At 51.0% G+C, this 16,207-nt stretch overlaps 1 protein-coding gene across 4 annotated transcripts in view; it reads right to left on the bottom strand.

Annotated features, from left to right (window-relative positions):
- Positions 1-7,657: 7,657 nt before the first annotated feature.
- Positions 7,658-16,207, bottom strand: part of Slc43a2 (solute carrier family 43 member 2) — a 43,921-nt gene continuing 35,371 nt past the window's right edge. For 2 of the 4 annotated variants that reach the window (XM_029546194.1, XM_029546193.1), the window contains exons 10-14: positions 15,373-15,511; positions 13,997-14,126; positions 11,639-11,712; positions 10,404-10,527; positions 9,699-9,970 (exon numbers count right to left, since the gene is read on the bottom strand). In XM_029546194.1, the coding sequence (XP_029402054.1) occupies positions 9,809-9,970; positions 10,404-10,527; positions 11,639-11,712; positions 13,997-14,126; positions 15,373-15,511 (629 nt within the window). In that variant the 3' untranslated portion in view covers positions 9,699-9,808. Of the gene's footprint in view, positions 9,971-10,403; positions 10,528-11,638; positions 11,713-13,996; positions 14,127-15,372; positions 15,512-16,207 lie in introns of all 4 variants that reach the window. The other 2 variants (XM_021212107.2, XM_021212108.1) reach the window with 2 other exon arrangements.

Below are 16,207 nucleotides of genomic sequence, written 5' to 3'. Positions count from 1 at the left end.
GGGAGATAGAGGCAGGAAGGCAGATCTCTGAGTTCGAGGCCAGCCTGGTCTACAGGGTGAGTTCCAGGACAGCCAGGGATACACAGAGAAACCCTGTCCTGGGGGGGGGGGGAAGGTTCCAGGCAATGTGAGAGCTGAAGAAGACTGGGAAGACCTCTGCAGAGGGACGGCATGGGAGCCTCAGGTGCAGGGGAGGCCTTGCCTCTCAAGTGAGGGGCCTGAGGCCAGAGCAGCACATACTGGTTACAGGAGATGACAATGGGGTGGCCTTCAGACAGGGCTGAGCTTGAGACTTTGAGTGCCAGCTGAGAGGCTCCCTCTGATAAGGGAGCAATTAAGGGGCCTTAAGGAAGTCCTAACTTACAGGAGGCTTGCCACTCCGGCCTGTCTCTGCCCTTTCTCCAAGCATTTCAAAGTCCCCCAGGCAGGTCACTCCACCCTCCACCCCACGCTTCTCTCTCTCTTCTTCTCTTGAGCTTAAAAATATATTTTCTATATGCATTTGTGTTTTGTCTGCATGAGTGTCACATTCCCAAGAACTGGAGTACTGGAGTTACAGACAGTTGTGAGTTGCCATGTGGGTGCTTGGGTATTGAACCTAGGTCCTCTGAAAGAGCAGTCTCTCCCCTTCCCTCCCTTCCCCTCCCCCCAGAGTAATGGGATTAAAGGCTTGGGCCACCACTGCCACCCAACATGATAGATTCTCACCATCTAGTCCAGGTTTGCCTTGAACTAGTTTTGAGGCCTGGACTGACTGTGATCCTCCTGCCTCCGGAGTGAGAGATTATAGGCATGAACAGCCATATCAGGCTCCAATTTCTTTCTTTCTTTCTTTCTTTCTTTCTTTCTTTCTTCCTTCCTTCCTTCCTTCCTTCCTTCCTTTCTTTTCTTTTGGTTTTTTGAGACAGGGTTTCTCTGTATAGCCCTGGCTGTCCTGGAACTCACTCTGTAGACCAGGCTGGCCTCGAACTCAGAAATCCACCTGCCTCTGCCTCCCAAGTGCTGGGATTACAGGCGTGTGCCACCACTGCCCGGCTTCCAATTTTACTTTCTTTATATTATCTCTTCTGCAGATCATATTCCAATTCCACCTTCTAAATTTATAGTGTTATTATTTTTTTTTAGAGAAATTCAGTAAATAAATCCCTGTGGCTGTTTTATAAATTTGAGTCTTACTGTTTTGTCTGTTCAATGTAGCCCAGGCTAACCTCAAATTTACTATGTAGCAGGCTGGTGAGATGGCTCAGCCGGTAAGAGCACCCGACTGCTTTTCCAAATGGTGCAGAGTTCAAATCCCAGCAGCCACATAGTGGCTCACAACCATCCTTAACAAGATCTGACTCCCTCTTCTGGAGTGTCTGAAGACAGCTACAGTGTACTTACATATAATAAATAAATTAAAAAAAAATTTACTATGTAGCTAAGGATGTCTTGATTTTCTTTTCTTTTTTTCTTTTAAAGAATTATTTATTTTCTGTATCTCATATACACTATATGAATACACTATAGCTGTCTTTAGACATACCAGAAGAGATCACCAGATCCCTTTTTTTAGATGGTTGTGAGCCACCATGTGGTTGCTGGGATTTGAACTCGGGACCTTTGGAAGAGCAGTCAGTGCTCTTAACTGCTGAACCATCTCTCCAGTCTGACCTTGCTTTCTCTAATCCTGCTATTTCCACCTCCTGAGGGCTGACATGACGGGCAGGAGCTAGCACCCCTGGTCTATGTAGTGATGGAGATTGAACCAGGGCTTTATACATACAGGGCAAGCACTCTTATCAACTGAGCCAAGCCACCAGACCCTGAGCTCTGTTTCCTAGATCACTTTTACCCTAGCAAGTTTGGTTTCCCCAGGTATAGGCCTTCAGATGTATGATCTACACTGTCTGTAACCGTGCCCCACTCTCTACAGCTTCCTTCCAACAGACATCCCAGGGGCCTGATGCCTGAGTCCCAGCCCTAACACTTTCCTACCTGACACCGGGCAAGTTAACCTCTTCATTTATAAAATGAGGACCGTGATAAGTGCCTGCATAATGGGCTTGCAGGGACTCATTAGAGGAACCTCTATAGTGTTTACAGCTGATATGAGTCCATGTTATTTTTAATTATCTTATTACTTTCTGGGTACGGGTGTTTTTCCTGCATGTATGTCTATGTACCACTGTGTGGTACAAAGTAGGTCAGAGAAGGGCATCAGGTTCCCCCAGAACTGGAGTCACAGATAGATGTGAGCTGCCGTGTCGATGCTGGGAACTGAACTCTGGTCCTTTATACGGAGAGCTAGTGCTCTTAACAACTGAGCCATCTCTTCAGGCTAGAGCACTGGCTGCTGTTCTAGAGAACTTGAGTTCAGTTCCCAGACCCAGAACCCATGTCAGGTAAGTCCTAAGTTGGTAGCTCCAGGGACTCTGGTACCTCTAGCCTCTGAGAGCAACTCTACTCCCGTGCATACATCCACGTATGCACACACAATGATGAAAACTGTCTTTAATTTTTTTATTTATCTTGTATATATGTGCATTTCTGGAGTCTATGTAAGAGACCGCTTGTGGACAGGTTCTTGAGGAGGTCAGAAAAGGGTGTTGGATCCCTTAGGACAGGAGTTATAAGTGGTTGTAAACCACCTGATGTGGGCACTGGGAACTGAACCTGGGTCTTTGCCAAGTGCAGCAAGTGCATTTAACCAGCCAGGCAGTGGTGGCACATGCCTTTAATCCCAGTACTTGGGAGGCAGAGGCAGGTGGATTTCTGAGTTCGAAGCCAGCCTGGTCTACAGAGTGAGTTCCAGGACAGCCAAGGCTACACAGAGAAACCCTGTCTCGAAAAGCCAAACCAAAAAAAAAACCAAAAACAAAAACAAAGCAAGTGCGTTTAACCCCTCTGAGCCACCTCTCCCACCACCCCAATTTACTTACTTTTTTTCCCTTTCTCTTTCCTGTGTATGTGCGTGTGTGTTTTGAGGCAGGGTTTCCCCATGTAGCCCTGGCTGTCCTGGAACTCACTGAGCCATCTCTCCAGCCCCATCATCTCCTTTCTTCCTGTGTCTCTCTTTCAGGAGTCACCCCACTCCCTCCCCACTGAATGTCTCTGTCACTGGACTCTGGGACACATACCTTCAGCCTTCCTTTCATTTATCTTCTCTTTGCAACTGTCTTCTTTGGGCCTGTCTCCTTCCCTCCACCCCTCACCCCCTTCATCTTTGTGTCTCTGGATCTCCTGGCTCGGGCCCCGCAGTCTCCCCTGTGGCTGGCTGGACCCCAATACTACTCAGCTACAGCCACACCTGTAACCAATCTCTTCGTATCTCGAGAGACTGAGTTTCACTGTTTCCACCTTCTGCACCGCCTCAGCCTAGCGGGCCAGGGTGGGCTGGTCAGCTCGTCTGCTTCCGGACTCCTTCTCTCTCTGGCTTTAAGACAGGGTTTCCCTCTGTAGCCCAAGCTGGCCTCAAACTCGTGATCCTCCAACCTGCTCCTCCTACCTCAGCTGCTGGGACCACAGGCAGGCTCCAACCACCATGCCTGGCTCTGTCTTTTTAAATGTCATCCCCGAAGTGTTCACTGGGCAGCTATTCCACACCAGTGCAGGCCGACTCCCCGAAAGTATCATGATGACCAAGACAGAGCTTGTGCCAGCTCTCAAGGAACATTCCTTCTGGTGATAGATAGACAGACACTGGACAAAGAGCAGCCCAGGCTGCAGGTGGAACTCAGTGGTGAGGCTCTTAGCGTGCCTGAGGCCCCTGAGTTCTGTCCCCAATACTACAAAAAGAAACAAATGGCCCGTTACTCATGATTCTGGCTGCTCAAATGATCCAACTGGGCATGGGAGTCAGCAGTCCTGAGGGTAAGCTGCTGAGTGTCATGACAAATCTGTCCCTAAATCAGACTTTGTGCACCTCAGGAATTAGATTCAAGTGTTTAACCCATTTGCTGTCTCTGAATAACATTCCTTATGAACCAGGCTGGGAAAGAAACAGATGCAATTAAAATGCAAGACAGGGGCTGGAGAGATGGCTCAGCGGATAAGAGCACTGACTGCTCTTGCAAAGTAGTCAAAGTAGTTCAAATCCCAACAACCACGTGGTGGCTCACAACCATCCCTAATGAGATCTGATGGCCTCTTCTGGTGTGTCTGAAGACAGCTACAGTGTACTTAGATATAATAAATAAACAAATATTTAAAAATAAATAAAATGCAAGACAGACAAACAAACAAACAAACAAAAAAACCCTATGATGCCAGAGGCAATTTTTGCTGAACCTAGTGGGATGGCTGGAGGCCCTGGTGTCCTGTGAGGCAGGGGACCCTTCACCTCCATCTCCTCTCACACTGGTCTATACAGGGTTAAAACACAAAAAGAGGCTGGTGAGCTAACATTTGAAAAGAGTGATATTTTACAGAAAACTCCAGATTCCTAGCTTCTCGAGGAAAAAAATGTATCAGATCTGGCCCCCTGGGGCACATTCCACCTGACAGTAACTGGCTGTCTCTCTAAGTGGGTTTGCTCCAAGTCTTGGTTTGCCCTTGAGGTGGAGGTCATATCAGAGAAAAAGACGTCTGCTCCATCAAAAAAAAAAAAAAAAAAAAAAAAAAGAGGTTGACTCCATCCAAAATGGGATGGGGGTGGGGAATGGTGACAACAAAAGATGGGAGCAGAGGCACCTTCCAAGGTTGCAGGCCTTGTCTCCCATCCTAGCTAGCATCTCTGCCATGCATCCTCTGACTGTCCCCTCTCCTGAGCTTCAGGTCCCTTCCACCTCAGCAGCAGTGAGAACCATGCTGCTCACTAGGGGCAGGGAGTCTGAGCAAAGAGTGATGTCATCCAGGTAGAAAGAGACATGGAAGCCACAGAGGAGTTCTTTGTCATTCTCAGCATACATTTATTAAGTGCTTACTGTGTGCCAAGGAGTATGCTGGGGGCTAGGAACAGTAGGAGAACAGGGGAAAGCCAAGGTCAGCTGCTGAGTTAACAGTGACACTATGTGACCCCAGTGAACAGAACACACGCTCAGGCCTCACTCGAAGGCTTGGTCTGGGTCTTCGATGTGGCCTGCATTCTGACCTGCCTAGATGTTCCTGGTAACAGAAGGGACACCATGGGCCTTTCCTTTGCCTCCCGATATTACAGCACATAGGCACACATACACATCTCTCTCAACAGACACACCAGAACACACCTCTCTCCTCTCCTCCCCTCCCCAAATCCCCCTTTCACACACACACACACACACACACACACACACACACACACACACACACACACACTCAGAGCCTGGCCAAGTAGTCATTCAAAAAGGCGGTATGGGCTGGGACTTTTGCCACCAAGACTTTTTGGCCAAGCCTCTTACCAAAACGTGAAAGACAAAATAGAAAAGTAGGCAAGGGGGGAACTTAAGGCTTCTCTGTAAGACAACTTCTGAAGAGACTGAGGTCAGTGCCATCTTTTATCTGGCCACCAGTCTGGCATGGTCAGTCCCCTTGTGACAGGGTCCTGTCATAGGAGGGAGGGGGTGCCTGGCTCCCGTGCTGCCTGCCTTTCTCCAGGGTCCTGGTGGTTAAGTTTCTGCTGTGAGCTACACACACTGCTGTTCATGCGATTCACCTACAGGTCCCCTGGGTCCCCTTGTGAGAGCACAGAAGCCTCCATTTTGCGTGAGGAAATGACAGGAGCTTTCCCTGAGAATGCGGAGTGTCTGCTAACCCGCGTGCTTCCCTCAGAGAACAGTCAAGGTTAGGAAGCGACCTGTGGTCCTGTCTTGGATCTATCCATGTAAGAATGACTCACTGCAGGGACCAAGGGGCACAGTTGGTGGCTGTGCTGACAGAGCCATGATTCCTTCCCCATAGAGGTCACGGACTCTCCTCAAGAGGCTCTGTCCACACTCTATGGCTCAGGGCAGATTAGAGCATGGTGACACAGCCTCTTCTTGACCCTCAATCCAGGGAAGGGCTACAGCCTGAGGATAAGCCAGTCCTCCTGTAACACTCGGGTGCCCTTTCCACACAGCTGAGTCAATACACTTAGGTTGTGCCTAATAACTTCTCAGATAAGGCACTGTCACTGCCATAAAGCCCACAACTACCTTACTGCCCTTCCTCAGGAACAGTGTTGAGGCTATAACAGCCCCTGTGGCTGGGCTCTGTGGGAGACAAATGCTGAGCTCTGAGCAGGGGAGAGCTGGGGTTAGAGGTGTGTGCCAGCACCACTGGCTGGTTATGTACAGGTTTTGATCAGAACTTCTAGATGTGGGTGTAGGGGACAGAATACAGGAGGTGGCCCCGAGGGCCTGTACTTTGGCGTTAATGAAAGTTGGAGCCAGCTGTGAATAGGTCCCGTCAGAGTCATAAGGGCAGAGTCCCAGGGGAATCCATCCTTGGTGAATGCCTAGACCACAAAGGAGGGGGGCTTCTGGTGAGACTGTCCTTGACAGGTAAAACCACAAGGCTGGCATCACTTCCTGTTCCTTCCACCAGTGCCTCCAGCCTGTGCTTTTGTGCCTATCTTGGGCAACTCTTCTTGAGGTTGAAGGGATCAGGGAATTATCCTGCAAGGGCTCATCAGCCTCCAGGGCTCACATGACTCTTGTGCAAATAGCTTGCCTCAAACCTGAGAAAGCATTGGCTCCAAGATATGGAAACCATCCTGAGCTTGCACCCTTTGGGCTCTTTGCTTCCAATGGGGGGTGGGGTGGGGGGGTTCTGGCCGAGACAGCCTCGGCTGCGATAGTGACTCAGACCCACAGGAGAGTCCTCTGGGGCTGTTTCTCCAAGCATCTACACCGCTCCAGGCTGCCACCATGATTCAAAGACATGTCTTCCAAGTCAGGGTAGAATGGCCGTTGACTAGGGAGAGCTCATCTGGCTTGCCACACGCGTTCTCTGCTACCGGTGGGCGTCTCTCATCTTCCAGTACTGTTGGCTCTTTTCCAGCCCACATTTAGTTTTCTAGTGTCTCAATCCTAGGATATTGCCTTACAGCATCAGGATTGAAAGTGGGCCCCCTCATGTGTGTCTGATCAACCTCAGTCTATGTCCCTAGCAGGAAGGGGCATTCCCTCAAGTTCTTCTCTTCCTTACAGGGGCATCTTAACCTCTGGGCAGCACCAGAATCGATCCAAGACACAGGCAAGACCAGTGGTCTGCCGTTTGATTTTGTCATTCTTTTATGACGATGAGTCTCTTGGATTCCAGGTTGGCTTCTAACTCGCTATCTAAGGAGGACTTTTGATCCTGATGTCACCACCTCCCAAGTGCTGGGGTAACAGGCGTGCACTACCGCACCAGGTTTATTCAAACCCAGGGCTTTGGGTAAGCTAGGCAAACATGCTACCAACTGAGCTACATCTACACCCAGGCCTGGAGCCAATCCACATTTCAGCCAAGTAGCTACCATGTGGCACATGCAGCAAGGGCATGGCTATTTGTCACCACTCAGCATGTCACAACCTTGTGTGTGAGCAGGGCTGCAGCTTAGGCTGAAAGATGCCACCCTTTGCCTCCCAGTGCTGGCATTACAGGACTGTACCATGTTCCCACAGCTCACAGCTCCACCACTCAGACAGACAGCAATGCCTAAACTTCCAATTTTTCTCCACATCTTTGCAAACAGGCTTTTGGAATTTTTTTTTTTTTTTTTAAAGACAGGGTCTCATTGAATAGTCCTGGCTAGCCTGAACTCGAAATGTAGAGGAGGCTGGGCTTGAACTCACAGAGGTCCTCCTGACACCACCCCTGGTGCTACCCCCAGCTCCAATGCTCAGGAACATGGGGAAAGGCCTGTGGATTCCTGCTGCAAAGCGACAAGTCTGACTTTAACTCAGCGTACCCCATTAGACTTTTTCACAGACCAGTGTTCTGAGAGATGGTTTGGAAAATACACTGTAATAGTTTTTTTTGGGAAATAGAACCTAGGGTCTTAGCCATGTTAAGAATGAGCTCTACCCCTGAGCCATGAGAAGCCTCAGAGGGGCTTCCACTAGCTCACTGTTGGGGTTATGCGTTTAATGTTTGAACAGACTGGAGTCAAGACCTGGCAGTCCACACTCATGACAGGGCCTGCACTGAAACTGAGGGCATCTCAGTTAGCCTAGGTCTCCCCTGGAGGTAACAGCTAACTGGAGATGAAGGCTCTCTCTGGATTGGCCTGTCTAGTCGGAGCAGACAGCAGTGAGGACAGCCCACCTCCCCACAGCCCCATTTCCCTGGAGAACAGGGTAGTCAGGGCTTTCCTTTGCCCATGCCCCTCCCTGGACATGACACCCAGGTGTAGCTGGGTTTGTCACTAGCAGAACATCTACTGGCTTTGACTATGTAGCTCTAGAATTCTCCATGTAGACAAGACTGGCCTCAAACTCTGCCTGTTTCAGCTTCCCGTGCTGGGATTAAAGTGTGTGCCATTATGTCTGGCTTCCTTTTCTTGCTTCCTGGCAGACCCTCTTGCCCTGTCTCTCCTCTCAAATATAAAACAGGCACAGTCATCAGCTGATCCGTGAGGAGGGGCATCCATTACCAACAGGGAAATGGATTTATTGCTTCATAAAAAGAATCATGGTAAAACAAGAGAAAACCATAAACTTAAAAACCAATGTATCCCTCTTGGCACCCCAAGAGGTCTCAGACAGGGTTTCTAGGGGTTGTCAAGGGAAGATGGCTTAGTGAGTCAGGCAGGCCGGCTAGGCTTCTACCACATGAACCGCTCCAGTGCCCTGATGGGAGTCTGCCAGCAGGGGGCACTGTGATCACACCGCCACACACAAGTCCCCATCATAAAGCAAGGCTGACTGCTATTTTGAGCCTGCTGTAGGGCTGGGTGGCTTCTGGTCTGGTCCACTCTGATAAAAGCAGCCCCTGGGGCTAGCCTCCTACCATACATACACATGCACACACACGTACCACATAAACACACACCCCTCGGGTTACTCACTAATCCTCTTCCCTACTTAGGCTTGGCTCCTCATGTCTAGTCACAGCCTTATTTCCACCCCAGAAAAACAGCTGTGGGTGGGTGGAAGGGTGCCCTTGTGGTGTCCCCTTAGTTCCCTTCAGGCTGCAGACTGGAACGAAGCACGAAGCACGCCAGCAGAGAGACACTGCTCTGGCTCCCGAGGAAGAAGCCTTGCCCAGGGTCTTGAGGCTTTGTGTAAATAAATCTGCCCTCCACTCCTTCCCCAGCCAGAGGCAAGGGGCTTCTTCTCAGGCCTTCAAGGAAAAGAGGGGCCAGAGACTAGCCACAGGGAGGGTGGGGGGTGTTGGGATGACAAAGGGGTTAGCACCAACAACAGGAAGCGGGTCCTTCCTTCCTCAGGCAGCCAGACTGGCCAGGGAGGTAAGGGGCCAAGCAAGGGGAGTGCAGACAGTGCAAGCCTTTGTCCTCGGGTGGGCGTGGTTGGTGGGCGTGCAGCTCAGGGACAGGTAGTGTGCTGGAGGATGGCAGGCCCCTTAGGCAAGAGGCAGAATCCGATCAGTGAGAAAGAGTAAAAAAAAAAAATGCTTGCTGGAAAGGTCCCCTTGGCTCCAGGTACAAGCCCCATGGAGATCCGAGACTCCAGAGCCCCTGGGGTGACAGCTAGGCCAGGGCTGCCCAGCTTCTGGCAGTGGGAGGTTCATTTGTCCCTGGCCCTCTCCTGCCCCTCCGCACCAGCACTCCATGGCAGGGCCAGGGGGTTTTGAGGAAGTATGGGCTCCAGTGTGGTGAAGGGCAGGATCCAGGGAGCGCATGAGATCCTCTGGGGTGGGGAGATGGCTGCAGTCAGTCACTGAAGCACAGGCAGGAGGCCACAACTGAGGCGGTGGGTGGGCACTACACGAAAGCCTCCTGGTTGGATGAGCCATTGATCTTAAGGAACAGCTTGCTGTCTTCCCTCTTCTGCTGCAGCTGCCTCTCCAGCTGGCGCCGGTAGCAGATGAGGTAAAGTGGCAGGCAGAAGCCCAGCATGCTCATGGCGAGCAGACCCACGTTCACCTGGGATGGTGGGGAGTTGGCTGTGAGAAGGAGCTGCGTGCACCCTCCCTCCCTCCCTCCCACGGACGGACGCAGGTCTGGGGAAGGGAAGGAGTCACGTAGAAAAGACTCAAAACTGAAGAGGAGGCTCTAGAGGTCCCAGCTGTCAATCCACATGCCAACATCTCATTTCCCCAAAGCTCCACTAACACTCAACAGCCTCCAGGGAATGGGCTGGGATTGGGACAACTCATGACACCTGGATGAGAACGCTTTGGACGGAAAGCCTGGGATTCACCTCAGAATCAGATCCAGAGGCCAGTTTTCTCCTTCTACCTGGTTACCATGCACCAGGGACCCCTGACTAGGTACTGTCCAACATTCCCACACTACCTGTTGTCCTTGGGCCCCACTTCCCAGGAGCAGAATGGAGAGACACCCTGACCCTTCTTACCCACAGAGGGTCTCCTCCTAGAGGACCCATCATGGCCAGATACAACGGCTGCTGCAGGAGAGCAAAGAGCGCACTGACCAGGGACTGCAGTCCTGTGAGGCTACCAAATTGTGTGGAGGGGTACCTGTTGGGGCAATGAGACCCATCACAGCCAGTACCAGTGACAGGCTTCTGAGCCCCTCACCGGCCTGGCTCAGGTATGCTGGTACCCAGGGCTGCACCATTGTGCCTATAGGGAGAGGCGGTATCAGTCAACCTCAGGCCCTGAGGCTCCAGACTCTGGGGCAACCCTCTCCCTTACTCAGCTGTGCCCTCAGCCTGTGGGTGTGGGGCTGCGTGAGGTGGAAAGCATGGTGCCAGCAGAGTCTGTGGCTTGGGTTGGAGGCTGAGCCTGGCTCTGCTGTCCCCCCTCCAGGAGCATTGCGCAATCACGGAAACTCAGCATCACAGCTCCTGCCCAACTCCCTCATACCCTGCCAGGGCAGCCACAACTTCCTCCAGGCTTGGGGAATGGGGGTTGGGGGGGGCACAAGGCGGGGGAGGGGGGGAAAGGCAGACCTGGAATGACCCTGTAGGATGTGGCTTAAAGAGGGAAGGAGTTCTGGGCTTAATCTTGGGGGAACACCAGGCTCTGCTAGAGAGGTATGAGGGGCTATATTCACAGTCACAGATGGTGGATGATGGAACTCGGTTTCAGTTTGTGGGCCAAGCCCTGGGCAATAGAGGGATGAGCAGCCGGGTATAGCTTCTTGGGAAAAATGCAGGTTTCACTAGCTGGAGGAGGTTATGTTATGACCAGCAAATGGCCCTTGGGTGAGGCCAGCCCAGGGCTTTCTGGGACAGGTTACTCATGTCACTGCCCCTGTGGAGGGCTATTTACACTGCAGTATTTAGCTTCAGGCATCCAGAACCCAACCCTGACCCATTGAGCAGCAGGGACAGTGTCAGGACTTGGCTGAACAGCAATGCCTGGGGCTCGAAGGCACTGACACCAGCTGAGAGGCTGGCTTCGTGTGAAATGCCAAGGCTTGTGGGCACCCAACTGTCTGCCTACTGACTCACCTGCTGTCAGGTGTGGATGATGGCCTGTTCTGACAGACAGCAGAAACCCTAGTTCATGTCTCCTGATCCAACATGACACATGCCATGGTCAGGATAGGCTGGTTTCAGGGTCTCAGTGCCACCAGCAGTCCCCTCGGGTTAGGGCCACACCACCCAGAGCTTCCAGGACTTACACGGCAGCGTATAGGCCCCCTACAGCTGAGTGGATGAATCCTCGCACAATTGTGTGCAGGACGAAGGAGAAGATCTGAGGGAGGGAAGGAGGGAGAGCAGAGCGTGAGCAGCAGGCCCTCAGGACCTCCTCTGTCCTTGTCCTCGGGCTCTGGAGACTCGGGTACAGCAATGGCAGCCACCTGGAGTTGGCTCTCTAGTGCAGACCACTCTTTTGTTTTCTTTTGTTCTGGTTTTTTTGTTTGTTTGTTTGTTGAGACAGAATCTCACTGTGTATCCTGGGCTACCCTAGAACTCCCTACCTAGACAATGCTGGCCTCAAACACACAAAGATCTGCTTGCCTCTGCCTCCACGGTACTGGGACTAGAGTTATGTGCCACCATGCCTGAACCTTGATAAAACATTTTCTATCATTAATAATAATAATAAAAAAAAGTAGTCACAGCCTGCTAACCACAGACCTGCATAAATACATATATTTTAATTTTAGTTATGTGTATCAGTGCACCACGTGTGTGTACCTTTGTGTCAGAGTTCAGAAAATTCCTTGAAACCAGAGTTACAGACAGTTCTGAGTCACCATGTGGGTGCTGGGAACTGAACTCAGGTCCTTGCATAAGAGCATCCACTGAACCATCTTTCCAGGTCCTCATCTGTATAATTAAAATAATGAAAATTGAGGCTAGAGAGATGGCCCAGCAGTTGAAAACACTGCCTGCTCTTCCAAAGGATGGCGTTTAATTCCCAACATCAACACGGCAGCTGACTCCTGTCTGGGGAACCTGATGCCCTCTTCTGGCCTTTGTAGACAATCTCTCACACTTGCAACACGGAGCTACACATGTAGGTAAAAAATGTATTTTAAGGTCTTTTGTTTTTTGAGACAGGGTTAGTCCTGGCTGACCTGGAACTCGCTATGTGGACCTCTGTGGCCTTGAACTCACAGAGATCCTCCTGCCTCTGCCTCCTGAGTGCTGGGATAAGCTTTTCTCTTTAAAGAATTATATTCATTTATTTCACGCATGCAAGCATGCTTTGTGGAGGTTCTGCTCCCAGGAATGTGGGTAGTGGAGGGGCCAGGGCTACTCTTGAAAGACTATGCAGATGTGGATTTACACAGGCCCTGTTTCTTTTTTCTTTCTTTCTTTTTTTTTTTTTTTTTGGTTTTTCGAGACAGGGTTTCTCTGTGTAGCCCTGGCTGTCCTGGAACTCACTTGGTAGACCAGGCTGGCCTCGAACTCAGAAATCCACCTGCCTCTGCCTCCCGAGTGCTGGGATTAAAGGCCTGCGCCACCAGGCCCGGCAGCCCTGTTTCTTCCTTCAAATGCATTGCTGCCTTTTGAAAACTAGCCTTCAATGAAAACTGCGTTAAACAGAGAGCAGGTGACTGTCTTCCATTACACCTTCCCTCCATTAGACAGGATGGTCTGTGAGGATCTCCCCACCTGGAACTGACGCAAGCCTCCCGGGACTTACTCTGGTCTGTACTCTCAGTACCAGCACGTATGTGATAGATAGTGCCTGTGGGTGCGCACACCTGTGTGTTCAACATAGCTCAACACCTGGCACCTCGTAAACAAAGAGCCTCTTCGGCTCCTGAGCCGGCGTGAGACGATGATGCATTTGGCCTACGCCCTGCTGGAAGCAATGCTATCAGGTGCATCCCGTCACCTTGTAAACCTGGGACCCGGGCCCAGAAGGACTGCTAGAACGTTCTCACAGACCAAAGGGTGGGGCCAGGTGCAAAGTCTACTTGGCTTACAAACTCCAGCAAGTCAGGTTTAAGAAAACTCAGAAATCTTGTGCAGGCAAAGCATGGTGGTTCGTTCTTGTAATCTCAGCACTTAAAGGGTTGAGGCAGGAGGATCAAGTCTGAGGCCAGCCTGGGCTACACAAAACTCTTGTCTGGAAAGACAAAAGAAATCTTGTATAAAGGAATTAACCCTTTGAACCCTGACACCAAGCCAGGCCCAGTCATTGTCTGCTCTCTCCAGGATCCCGGGCATGTGGACACAGCTGTCTGCCATTAAGAGTGCTGGGATTACAAGAGTGCAACCTCACACTCAGCCTGTCTGAGAAAACGCAAAACCAAACAGTTCCAGGAAACAGAAGATGGTGGTACCCATGGCATGCAAGGTGCCCGAGGACAGAGAACAGAGAGCTTCTCGAGGAAGAATCCTGTGAAGGAAAGCTGGGGTTCACAGCTCACTCCTCCTCGAGCCCAGCGCTAAGGAGACCCCCAGCAAATATTGCCAGATGGCCAAACTGAATGAACTAAGAATGAATGCACGTTTTAGCCACCAAAACCCCCTCATTTGTGTCCCACCTTCAACATTATCTTCCCTCTCCTCAAATGTACCTGTAGAGGCAGGTTGGGAATGAGGCAGGTCACCCCAAATCCCACGAGCAGCACATTTGTAAAGGCGAAGGCCCGCATGGCATTCGTGATTTTCTGAATCTGCCTGTCCCGTTTCTGCTTCTTTTCACCTCTGCAGAGAAAGGGCACACAGGACTTAGGGTGGCTCCCTGGGGGAAGGTGGGCTCTCTCCTAAAAAGTCAGATCTCCGGGATCCCAGTATGTGGACTGATGCCAGGCCACTCAACCACATCTTAGCCCAGCAGCAGAGACACTCTCTGGGCTGCTGTCTCAGTTGAGTGGAGGCTGATTCGAATGGAAGCTCTCACAGCTGAGAAGACAGCTTCCCCACCCCCAACCCACCCCACCTGCCCCCTCTCACCCCCACCCCCACCTCCCACCCCCACCCCCGCTTAGCATGCTCAGCTGATAGCAGGGATGGGGAGGAGCAGAGAGTGCCCCTGCAAGGAGGACCAGGAGGACCGGTAAAGCCCCAGTGCACCCATAGCTTGCAGGAAGCTGGTCATCAGCCAGATAATAAGCCAAATAAGGGAGTACGTTGGTTTCGCCTTGCGGGGCAGGATAGGGTGAGGGGAAACAAATACACAGCAGATGGAACCAGGATGGCAAATAGCCTTTTGGCTCTAGGGCCTAACCTAGATAACAGAGAGTCTCTGTCATTATTTCCTTGTGGATTAACTATTACTGAGTCCAGCCACGCCACCCACACTGAAACTCCATGAATGATCATATGAAGGAACAGCAAATGTGCAAAGGAAGGCAGCAATTCCCAGGCCCATGTAACTAACTATATCACCTCTGAAAGAAGGCTCAAGCACCTAGCCCTGCCCCTCATCTGTAAAGTGGGTACAAGGCCGACACACGTTGTATCATGGAACTGAAGCTGAACTGAGACATTGTGTGTTAAATGCTTGGCACTGGGCCTGACACAATAAATAACAGCCTATCACGTGATGGGGGTTGTAGACGACAGCATTTAACTCATCCTCTGACCTCAGAGCCCAGCCCTTCCATAAAGCAGGACTCCAGAGCCTTGTTTTATCTTCATAGTCAGCACATCGTTAGCACACTCGGTTACAGTAGCCTACAATTCAAGGGAGTGGAACGAACCCCAGTGGCAAGTGGCTTTAAGATAGGCCCATGTGCGGCTCGTGCCAACAATGTGAGTGCCAGCCTGCGGTCCTAAGTCTCCTCTGCTTTCATCTATCTACCTCAGCATCTCCCAAACATCATCATATCAGAAAATGTCCACAGAGGTGGGAACAATGGGTACCAAGTTTGCAAAGGTCCCCTCCCGCCCTCCAGGCCCTGCCTAATGTCTTTCTCTGAGGGCTACAAGCAGGCTGTGGTCTACGTACTGAGCGCCGTCTTTCTCCTCGGGCTCCTCAGAAGTATCTTCACACTCTTTCAGCTTCCAGTCCATGATGCAGCCGATGACAGGAGCTGTCAGCAGGCAGAGCAGCTGGAGTGCGCCAAAGATGGAGGTATAGAGGGCAACTGGGGAGGAATAGGACACGTCATAGGAGCTCTGGGCACACGGCCCTGGGGAGCAGCTTGAGTGGACTCTATGGGTCCTCAGATGTCTGTCTTGGAGCCTCTTGGTTACTGTGGGTTGCAGCGAACCTACAGACCTTAACTTCTCAAATCAAATTTAGAACAAAGGCCAATTTTCTGCTCCAAGCTTCTGTTGCTTCCCCCGAAACAGCTATTGAAATCCAGCATGTCACAATGACCCACCCTCCAAAGTTTCAGGAAGTCACTCTGACTTGGAAACTACAATATCACCAATGCCCATAACCAGGGCTTTATATGTGACCGACCATCTTTTTCTGCCCCCAGGAAGGCACTGTTCCCAGAGACTCAGACGTCAGGGCTACTATCTTCGAAGAGACTTAAAATTATAGAGGTGGGGACAAAAAATTCGTTGACCATGGAGTGCTCTACTCTTACCCCACCAGTTTAGTCAAGAGGGATGTTTGCTATTTGAGGCAAGGAGCCTCTGGGCTGAGCAGAGAGTACTTAGGGGTGTTGTAATGTTCCCTGACAACGCCCCTGGATTACCAGTCACCACCACTTCAGGGAGAGCACAAAGGTGGAAAAGCAGGAGAGGGGTTAGTGGCAGAAGACACAAAAGAGACAAGAAACAAAGAGGCTAGCTCAGAACACACCCCACTGCCTTTTTTTTTTTTTTTT

Source organism: Mus pahari, chromosome 14 (genome assembly GCF_900095145.1).
Source record: "Mus pahari chromosome 14, PAHARI_EIJ_v1.1, whole genome shotgun sequence".
NCBI classification, from domain to species: Eukaryota; Metazoa; Chordata; class Mammalia; order Rodentia; family Muridae; genus Mus; species Mus pahari.
This window is presented reverse-complemented; position numbering and strand designations above follow the sequence as displayed.